General features: G+C 48.8%; 1 protein-coding gene across 1 annotated transcript; it reads right to left on the bottom strand.

Moving 5' to 3' along the window:
- Positions 1-258: 258 nt before the first annotated feature.
- LOC141729495 (serine/threonine-protein kinase PAK 3-like) lies at positions 259-7,272 on the bottom strand. The gene is made up of 6 exons (XM_074544220.1): positions 7,106-7,272; positions 6,328-6,445; positions 5,385-5,484; positions 4,745-4,941; positions 1,921-2,058; positions 259-662 (listed from the first exon to the last, which is right to left on the bottom strand). The coding sequence occupies exons 1-6, from the start codon at positions 7,153-7,155 to the stop codon at positions 576-578; spliced, it is 690 nt and encodes a 229-aa protein (XP_074400321.1). The 5' UTR covers positions 7,156-7,272; the 3' UTR covers positions 259-575.
- Positions 7,273-10,961: the final 3,689 nt, after the last annotated feature.

Genomic DNA, 10,961 nt, shown 5'->3' with positions numbered 1-10,961 from the left:
CTCCAGTCACAGCTGAAGGCCTACATCTGCATAAGATGTTTGGGCTGCCCCATTCTTCCTGTGCTTTTGCCTTTAAATGCCATTGCCCTTTCTGCCTCAAATAGAAGTACCAAAGATTGCCAAAAACAGACCAGTGGGCCATATTCCAAAGGCAGTCTGGTCTGGAGAGGATGAATGAAGAAGATCCTTCCCCACTTTCACACCATGCCAAAGACACCATTTCACTTTCCACCTTTAAGAAACAACAGACAATTCAGAAGGAATTCTCGAGTTTATTTGCAGAGTGAAAAGGAAGGGAATCTTCAAGGTGAGTTGTGGTTTCAGAAACTTTATTGATTTTCAATCCTACTCTGCAGTCCTATTAGACAATCCTACTCTAACCCTAACCCTTACCTTAATCCTTATCCTTATCCTTATCCTTATCCCAATCCTAATCTTTATCCTTATCCTTATCCTTATCCTTATCCTTATCCTTATCCTTATCCTTATCCTTATCCTTATCGAATCCTAATCCTAGTCCTAATTTACAATCCTACTCTAAACCTGTTAAGGAATAAATGCTCCTGATGTGATTGTCACATTCTTGTCTCCTTCCTCTTCTTCACTGAAACAATCAGTGGTACCAGGCTGGATGCAGGCTCAGCAAATCTTACAAATGGATGCTGCCAAAAGGGAAAAAAACCAGATCAACAAAAACCAATGAACCATGACCTTCCAAGCTCAGTGTTTCACAGGATTCCTCCTGCTCCTAGAAGGAAGCAGGAAGAGGAACAATGGGACCGTCTACACCTCCATCTTTATGTGCAGACTTTGCCATCACAGGCAAACCTGGCCCAGAATCCCACTCATCCATTTATACAGGTGTCTTCATCTTGCTGAGATTTTAGCACTGCCAGTGCTTTAGAAATGGTGCCTTCTGTCCTTGGAGTTCGTCTTTTCAGGAAACTCCAAAGCCTCTCATTGGTCTCTCTCTTTGTACGACAGGCACTTTGCTGATTGCCACAGACACAGAAAGCAGTGTCTATCTTTCTATGCCCTGCCCCTCGTGTGCTGGATGGCACCTTCCTTCCCAGCAGGGCCAGCCCAGTGGCACTGGGCCCTGCAGTTCCCTCTCTGCCACACAGCCTGGCAGTAACCCTGGCACAGAAACCTCTAAGGGTGGGCTGGGGGGCACAAACCAGGGCCCCTCAGAGGCTCACAGTGAGCCCCCCACAGCCCCTCCTGCCCACAGCCAAATCTCGGACCCCTAGGCTGGGACTGGCTTCCTTGGGTTCCTCCACCAGCATTTCATGTCTCTCTACCCTGCATTGCTCTACTTCAATTCTTTTGCCATTACATAAAACTGAAGACCCCACCAAATTACAAAAGAAGGTGACAGAAACAGCCAGAGGACCTCTCTGACTCAGGAAATGCAGAGAGAGTGGGGTTACTCAGTTTTGTCAAGAACAGGCCCCGGGGAGACTTTATTGCCACTTTCCAAAACTTCAGAGTGGCTTTGAGGAAAGTGGAGGACATCTTTTTTAACAGGGCCAGTTACAATAGGATGTGGGTGAATATATTTTAACACAAATAGGATCTAATCAGAACTTGTTTACTCGGAGCATGGTGTGACCCTGGCACAGGTTGCCCCAAGAGCTTGTAGGTGCCCAATCCTTGCAACCATTCCGGCTCCGGTGGCAAAGGGCTCTGAGAAACTCGATGTCTTTAAAGATGTCCCTGCTCATTGCAGGACACTTGCACCACAGGACCTTTACAGGACCTTGCCAGCCCAGCCCAGTCTGGGATTCCTCACCGTTTTCATTTGAAGAGCAGCAAGAGTGGAGGTGAGGAGGAAGGGGACTCATCTGCTGCCTTGGCCTTGAGTGGAGGAGGAGCCCATCCCTCAGACCCTGTTTCATCTGCAGCCCCTTCACATTTTACCTGCAGGAGCTCCTTGGCAGACCAGCGCCGTGCCTCATCTCTCTGCAGGCAGCAGCTCAGGAAGTCACGCAGGCAGGATGAAAATAGGTTGGGCTGCTGCAGCTTTTGTCTTCCTCCTGTGGCTATCAGGAGTTGAGGCTGGGGAAAAAGGAGACACGAGGCTCCACCTGCTTCTTTCCCACCTGTAACCGCTCTCCCAGATCCCATTGATTAAGCTCCATGCTGCAGTGGCAATTTCTGCCCTGGCAGAGACCCAGAGATGACTTTCCTTTACCAACCAAAAACTTAAACCCTGATGCAGCCAAAGCTTTTCCACCATCCTGCAGATCTTGCCTTGGAAGCTGATTTCATATACTGACCTAGTTAGTGGGAACTACATCAGCATAAGCACATTTCCTTCCCTGAGGATTCACACCAGCTTGAGAGGCTTTTTGGAAGAAGGACTTTGCTATACTAACTCTACTGTATGCAAGGGTTAGTACATGAAAAGTATCTCTGCAGTGCTTCTTGTCCCTTAAGCACTGCTGCCATAAAACAAAACAAATCAAGCTTTTTGCTTTGTTCTTGAAAAGAATGGGAATTGGAGGGAAAGAAAGGAAATCCACCAGGTATTTCTCAGGTAAGGAAACAAACATTTGGAATCTCATCTTCAACACAGACACATTAAGATCCATGCACAAAGGTACTGGGATGAAAACACCTGCTTGGGTACACAGGAGCCACCTGCAGCTCTGTTTCTCAGCAGTCTGAAAATTTCTGCTTTCCCTACATGGAAAAGAAAAACCTTTCGTGGTCAAATCAGAAGGAGAGGTTCCATCCCTACGGTCACCCTCTACTCATTTGGCTACTCAAGTCAGTGCATGAATGGTGGGCCCATCCCAGGAAGTGCCAGGAAACAAATGGCAGGTTTTGGCAGGCTCTCCACATCACCAGGCTCTGGCTTGGTGACAGCCAGAATGTAGCTTGGGCTAGGAGAGAAACATGGTCACTGAGTGTTTCAGCAGCACTGCACAAGAAGCAGAAGAGACTCTGTGGGCTTTACACCCTCATGCCCAGGTTTCAGGCACGTTTCCCAGTGAGAAGAAACTGCACAGGGGGTTAAGTTCCTCTCTAAAAACCAGTGCCTTAGCAACTTTCTTGTGTTTGGGCTTCTTTTCTTCATTTCTGGAAATGTAACACCAGTTCTGAGAGGCTTGCCTTGTGGTTTTAGGGGCATCTTCACAGACAGAGAAGTGGGAACAACTTGAAACCCAAAGCAAATGTTGACTGAGAAGAGCTGGGGAGTGTTTGCCTGTGGTGAGGCTTGAGCTGTCTGGCAATCCCCTTCCATGATGTGCAGAAACATCCAGCTGCTCCCCAGAACTCAGTCCCTCTGGGCACGCAGGCCTGTGGAAACACCTGACGATTCCAGCCTTTCTCCTGCTCAAGAGCATCTAACCTAAGCTGAGCTCCTGTTTCTTCAGCAAGGCCAAGGATGCTCACTTCCATGCAGCTGACAGCGTCCATGGAGCTCAGCAGATCTTTCTGATACTCCTCAGGCCAAGGAGTTACAGTGTAGATTGGCAAGACATTGGCTGATCATTATCCAGTGCGGTTCATGTGGAACCAAGCCCTAACACGCTGACAAGTCAGAGGGAGAGAGCTCATTCTACTTTTGCAAGATGGTATTTAGAAACCATATAAGACACTGACTGGGAACTATTCAAACCTCAGCTTGCAGAATCCATCTCAAATAGACAAAAATAACAATGGCAAGAGGCCTTGGAGTCTCCATAAAAATGCCCACCACTGTCATGATAACTCTGTGCTTGTGGCACTGAAATAGATGGTGACCAAAGAGACTTTGCTATTATCCTCTTTAACCCGAAGGAGAATTTCAAATCCAGAAATGGCAATGCACTCCCCTTGTGTACAAATAATTTATGCAGTTTTCTGTCCTTTTCCCACATCACCAGAGGTGACAAAGAGGGTTTTATCCTGACTCTCAGCTGAGCTCAGCCACTGGCCATGGTGGGGAGCTGGAGCCCTCCCTGTCATTAGAACTGTGCAGGTCAGGGATGGCCCTGCTCCTGTGGTAAAGAAACACAGCACCGGTGTCAACTGCCCATGCTGGGTCCCAGCCCAGGCACCTGCCTGCAAGCTCATCAACTTGTTAAAGTACCAAGAAACAGCCAAGGGTTTGGCAAACAATTCTAACTGCAGTCGGAGAAAAACACATCCTAAACTTATCCAGGCCACCCACATCCATGACTGAACAATGTACAGATGACTTGAAAGCCTGAGAGTTTCGAAGATCCACAGGATTTGGAAAAGATGCTACAGAATGGAAGGGAAGAGCTGTGTTTAAAAAATGAAAAAGCAAGCAGAACTGCTTGAGCATTGCTTAGGTAGTAGGTTTTTTTTCTCTTTCTCTTTTTTGCTTACTTTTATTTTTCCTTTTTTTCTTATGTTTTCTATAAAATGGAAACTGGGAAGGTCTAACCTCCATTGCTCAGGATGTTTATCACATGTCTACCCTCTCCACTGAAAAATTCTTGTCCCTCAGAAACAGAGTTCCAACATTGTTCAAAAAACAAGTGGGAAATGTCAGGCGTGGCTGGAGGCCAAACTGGCAGGTTTCTGAACTGGTTAGGTTTCTGAACTGCCACTTCCCTTTCTGATACAACCAAAGCTACAGCAGATGCTGATGTGTTGCAGGGGCATTTTTAGAATGACACCTTGGTGGAAGTGGTGCCAGCAGATGGCAATGGGATTTTGTCCAATGGCACACAGAGCATGGGACAGGTGAGAAAGACAGTGGGATCAGTGAGTATTTGCACCTTACCAAGACAGGAGTTGCATTCCAGGAAGGAACTTCTCGTTCCACCATTTCGATGCCCACGATTCCCAAAGACCATATGTCCACTTTGGGGCCACACGGTTGACCTGTCACCACTTCAGGCGCCAGCCACCCAGCAGCGCCGGCCACGGAGCTCCGTCTGCCCTGCTCAGGGCTGAGCTGAGCAAAGAGGCCAAAGTCAGCTGTGGAGAAAACAACAAACCGTGAAAGCCAGCTCCAATTAGGAAACCAAGCAAAAAATTCCCCACTCTCAGACTAAGAATGTGCTGTTGAATCTCCTGGAGAACTGTCCACGCTCAGTTTCCTTGGGGCTTTAGCCAATGGAGTATGGAATTGGCCACTTCCAAAAAAACCCAGATTCTTAACGCTGCTCACAGCAGTGGACTTCATTCCCCTGAAGCTTTAGATTGCAGCTCCCTCTGTCTGGAAGGGACACACACAGAGCAAGGCCACTCTTGACTGCTTGTGGTTCCTTCTACCTCTGTGCACGTTGCAACTGTGCCCTCAGCTCGCAGCAGGGGTCCCTGCACTGCCACCAGCACCATTTTTGGGGAGCTGGCAGTCACTCCAAGCAGCCCCACACCCACATCCCTGGAATGCTGCACCTGACCAAGAATATACTGACCCAGCTTGACAGAACCGTCAGTTCTGAGAAGGATGTTTCTGCTCTTCAAATTGTGGTGGATGACGTGGTTTGAATGAAGAAATTGCAGTCCTTGCAGGCACTGAGAGAGAAAACAGAAACAGGAGGTCAAAAATGAGTGATGTGATTTCATCCCACAAGAAAGAAAACAAAGAACCTAAAAGATTCCCTCTCCAGGGGAATGGGGAGTAATGGCAGAACAGTAATGGCCACTGAGAGGAAGAGCTTGCTGCTCCAACACCTGCAGAGCAGGACCTTTCTGAGGAAAGGCATGTCAGCTTTTGAAAGAGCAACAGCACCTGTTGTTGTAGGCTGTCCCCTGCCAACCAGCCAGGATGACTCCTGTTGCAGTGGACGTGCTTTTTCCATGCAGAGGACAAAGGAGGGGTTTGGAAAGGAAAAGTCCCTCCCTTTGGTGTGAAGCGGATCACTTTTGGGTGGGAGGTTGCATGACAAAGATTTTCTTGCTGGCCTCAGCACAGGCTTGGATGTATCACACCAGTCACCTTACTGAAGCAAAGAGCATTTTGGCTGCATACTATCCTTTCCAGTTGAGGACTGGGAGAAATGAGTCTTTTTTCTTTGCTGATCATTTCAAATCCTGCCACCAGCACCTTTGCTTTCACAGGCAAGGAATGCAGTGAAGACAAACTCCAGGCAAACATTTAGAGAGGCAAGGTGGAGAACAGCAAATACAAATACAAGAGACACAGCGAGAACACAACAGCAGGAGATAAGAGTACTGGCACTGAGCACAGGGAGTGCAGGGGCACTGGCAGGCCTTTCACTTGAGATGCTTTTACTTGCCCATAGAATAGCAGCAACACAGAAACAAAGCTTGGCACAGGAAATCACTCCAGCTCTGAGGCCCTGTTTCCCAGACAATGCTGCCCAAGCCCTTGGAAACACAGATGGGATTGCTGACCTCCCGACTGATGGCTGCCATCTCATCTTCCGACAGGTAGGTCTGGCTGATGACATTGCTCAGAGTGCCTCCATCCATGTACTCCATAACCAGGGACAGTTCCTCACCCACAAGGTAGCTGAAAGAAGGACACAAGGGCATGGAGATGAATGTACATGGCTAGGTTGCTGTTTGGAAAAGACGGATCCACTCTTCTTTTCAGATCCCTTTGAGACAAAAAAAAAAAAAAAAAAAAGGAATAGACATTCCCTCTTGGCTGTGCATTGTTTGCCATCTGTGCAGTCTCAAGGAGAAAGGTACAGCTGCGAAAAAAGAGATGTCTTAGATGGGCAGCAACCAAAATGTGCAGTTTAGTAACAGCCCAGATGAAAAGCCTGTCACGCATGGTGTTTCTGGAAAAAAGCACCTAGTCCTCCTGGCATGCATAGCAATGGAAAACAGTGGCAACAATCCAAGGGAAATCCGTGGTAGTTTACCTGGATGTAAGAAGACACTTGAATAAAATCAAGCTCTAAAACAAAGTGGTGGCTGTGAATATAGAGATCATTGATTTAGTAAGACATGACTCATCCGGATTTTTGAACAATTTTCAAATACCATGTGCCAGCAAAGACTCATGCAGACAAAATGCAATGTCTTCCCATCCACTGGAGATGAAAAGAGCAATAATAATTAGCCAATAATTACAGCTCTATTTTCTGCCAGTGACCAAAGTGGGATCTTACCTTGCAGTTGGCAGTACGTGAACAAACATTCACAGGACAAAAGCACAACTCACCTGTCTAAACAGCTGACCAGGTTGGGATTCCTGTTCACCTTCATGACCATGAGTTCATTGACTTTTAGTTTGTTCTTCCTCAGTCCTTGAAGCTGTATTTTCTTGATGGCCACCTAAAATGACATTGAAAATCAGTAACTTGAGAGGTTGGTGGCACGAGACCACAAGACACATGGAGCGAGTGATTTTACAATGACAACGCTGAGCTGTGCCAAACTGCCTTGTGATTAAGCACTGCAGTAATTAGGAACTGACATTCCAACAGCCCATTTCTCCGCTCCCTTGGGAGCCAGTTACAGGACACGTGGGGCCACTGACATTTTGCCTTGAGCACTTGGCACCCTCAAACCTCTGACCACACTCTCTGCTGCGTCATTTGGGATTCAGAAGTAATCCTTGCCTTAATAGTCTGTGGATACATCCTGGGCCATGGGCAGGGCTTAGGGCTTTCAGGGACGCCTTGCAGATCTCTCCCTATGTGCAGTTCCCAAGTGCAGAACTGCAGTGGCTAAGGAACTACCAGTAACTTTCAGACAGATTTTCTGGCAGCCAGAAATGAGAATCCAGGACTCTGAAGCTGTAGCCCCAAAGAGCAGTGAGGTGCTCGAAGGCACCACCTTTGTTTTAGCAATGGAGAGCGAGCGAGCGCGTCCTTCTCTGAAAGGAACCGCTGCCCTCCATGCCTTCCTTCCAGCAGCTGAGGAGGACAAAGTCCCAAATGTGTTTTGTGGGCTGGCACCGGTCTGTGCTTCTTGTGCATTTTCAGCACAGCTCTGCCCAGAGCTCCAGCCACAGCTCACACCAGAGGGGAAAGCCCTCAAGTGCAGCAGAGCCTGCAGGGGCTGTTGACATTTACCTCTCCTCCTGTGGCAGTGTCGAGTGCTTTGAAAACATCTCCAAAAGTCCTAGAAACAAAACAGAAGCAGAGAAAGGAGAAGCCATTTAGATCTTGCAGTGAAAGCCAGCCCACACAGGAGATCTGTGCTGTCAATGCCTAAGACCTGCAGGATACTGGAAGCATGGAGATGTCTTTGACAATGCCTTCTGAGTAGACTTAGAAATTCTGATCAGCACTGACAATCTCAGCCCAGTGCCTGAACACATTTGCAGCTTGCCTGACTTTACACTTGATACCTATTCCACCAGCAAAACGCCTGATGCATAGTTTTGTACAATTAACATTGCTTGGACTCACCCACTGCCAATATTTTCCAGTTCAATGTATTTTAGAATGGGATTTTCCATCTTCACCATTCTCCCTGAGAGAAACAAAATGCAAGATGTTCACTTTAAAGCAGAGATCCCACCTTCTAGGAGATACAAAAGGCAGCCCCACTGTCTGGGGCTCTGAGCCCTCTCTTGGTGGACAGCTGGCTAACAACAACAGGAACAGCACTGGAACAACAGGAAAAGAACAGCAGGCCCCCAGCACAAGTGGCTGGCACAGAAACTGATTTCTAGCATCCTTTGAAGTGAGAGACCTCTTGACAGCAGGCACACAGGGAAGCATAAGGAGATACATTCAGAGGAGACTGAGACCAGAAGAGAATACCTAGCAAGGCAAGTAAGTTTGTCATCTAGAAACATTAAGGAGAGCTGGAACTAACAGTGCCTTTGTTTCCTTGGGAATAAACATTGTGAGATTTAGAAAAGGTTTCCTACTTGCTAAGATTAAATGCACCTGGACATCTAGAATCAATTCCTCTGAACAGATGCCAAGTTCAGAACAGGAGGAATATTGCCAAATGTTCCCATCTTTTCCACCTTGCAGCAGTTTTCCTGAAGAATGCCTCTGTGTTTGTAAAGCAGAGCAGCTCATGCTAGAACCAATCTCCACAGGGCTTTCAGCATCAGGACCCTCACCCTTTATGAGCAGGCTGAGCTCACAGACGCCCTTGCCCGTGCCCCGCGTGAAGAACCACGCCGCTTCTCTTCACCCTGACAGCGCGGATCAGTCGCTCCCATTGCACTCGCCCTCTCGGCACCGCACACGTCCCCATCTTCCCAACTCGGCACGGTGAGCACGGGCACAGAGGACAGCAGTGCTCCTCAGGCGCCCCTGTGACACAGAGAGCTGCCCAGAGGAGATGCTGACCCTCCTGTGAGCCCAGGCCGTGCGAGGCAGAAGGCGTCCCAGAGAAGGGGCTGCGGCCTCAGGCAGCTCCGCGCTGCAGCAGCCGGGCAGCAGCAGGACCCTCCCAGCTAAGGAAGGCTTCAGTCTCTGCATTCCCACAGCCCTCAGGGGCAGGGCAGCGACCACAACAAGGCTGGCAAAGCCCAAGCATGAGCACTGACAGGCACTGATGGGAAGAAGCCAGAGTCAGCCTGAGCCCCGGACAAGCTGTTGCCCCCATTCAGGACACAACAGGATGGGCTTTGAGATCAGCCACACCAAGGCACAGATCAGTGCCCTTTTTGTCCAACTGGTGATGGTAGAGACAGAATCCACTGGGCTCTCTTCTCAACCCTACCAGATCTTATCTGAGAGCACAGCACTAGCAGCTGTTAAGGGCAAGAAGCAGATTCATTGGGTTGTGCTGCAGAATCACAAAGGGCTTGATGTGTTCTCCTAGAGACTGATTTCAGCAGGACTTCTGCCACTGGCTAGGACTCAAGCAGTCACAGCCTTCTGCTGATCCAGGGACAATCCCTGCTTCTGCCTTCAGCAGAGAGGGAAGCCCAGGCAAACTCCAGCCAGTCTAAGCTGCCCTCAGAGGCAGCAGGAACACCCAGAGCTCTCTCTTGCTGCCTCGGAGCACTGCCAGCACTTCTGTGACACTAAACTGAGCAGAACCCTCTGGTACAGCTATGCTGACACGTGCACACAACACACTGTCCCTCAGATAAGAAAGATACCAGACGCACTCTGCTGCTCCAGGGAGTCACCCGCCATCTCCTGTTGCTGAGCAGCAGCTGGGTCAGCATGGGAGGTGAACCAAGTGCTCAGGCTCCACTTCTTCAGCTGGGGAGCAAAGGCTCCTTGTGACGGCACTGCTGCTTCTGCAGCAGCTTCAGTGTCAGAGTCGGTGTAGATCTGAGACAAGAAATGAGTTGATGTCAGGAAGATGTGGCAGAGATTGCCCTGAAATGCAAGAGAGATTTCTATTTGAAATGCAAGCCCTTAGGAAGCTGCTGTCAGCCACATGCAGAGCTCCTCAACTGGATTGCTTTGGATGTCCACTTGTGAAACCAAATGGTCAAAAGCAAAGGCTGGTTTTACTCGAGTTCATAGCCAGTTTCTTGTTCTAAAGGATGACTGCAGCAACGACCGCTCCACTTCCTCCCAAAGACTCCTTTCCCCCTCCTAGGTCTGCAGATACATTTGCAGCTCCTCATTCTAATGTTCTACCTCCTGCCATGAAATTCTCTTTTTCTGCACCTTCCCCGGGACAAGCTTATCCTGCAGCATCTCTGGATGGTTCAGTTCCTGGGCCTCATGCCAGCCTCGGGGCTCTTGGTTGCCCGTCATTTGCTGGAACTCTCTGCAGGCTGCCAGGTAGGATGGTGACAGTTCCACCTCAAGTCAAACAGAACAAAGCAGTCAGGGACTACAGCTTGTCCCCGTCAGCCAGGAGTCATCGACTGGGAAGAAAGGAAAGAAAAGGACAGGAGCATTCACAAGGGATACAGACAGCTTGTAGCTCATATTCCAAATCTATGTGAGTGACCATGTTCACCTGCAAAAACACCTCAAGAAACAAGGCCACCTGGAAGAAGCCAGCAGGAGTTCATTTGGACAACTGCTGGCTAAATGGCCAAAGGAGTAATGCCACTGTCTAGAGCATCAGCTGAGATGCAGCAGAGCAGGAAGTGTCCTTGAGAGCAGCTCTGACAGAGGCCTCATCAGGGTGGCACT

Source organism: Zonotrichia albicollis, chromosome 7 (assembly GCF_047830755.1).
Source record: "Zonotrichia albicollis isolate bZonAlb1 chromosome 7, bZonAlb1.hap1, whole genome shotgun sequence".
Taxonomy (NCBI): Eukaryota; Metazoa; Chordata; class Aves; order Passeriformes; family Passerellidae; genus Zonotrichia; species Zonotrichia albicollis.
This window is presented reverse-complemented; position numbering and strand designations above follow the sequence as displayed.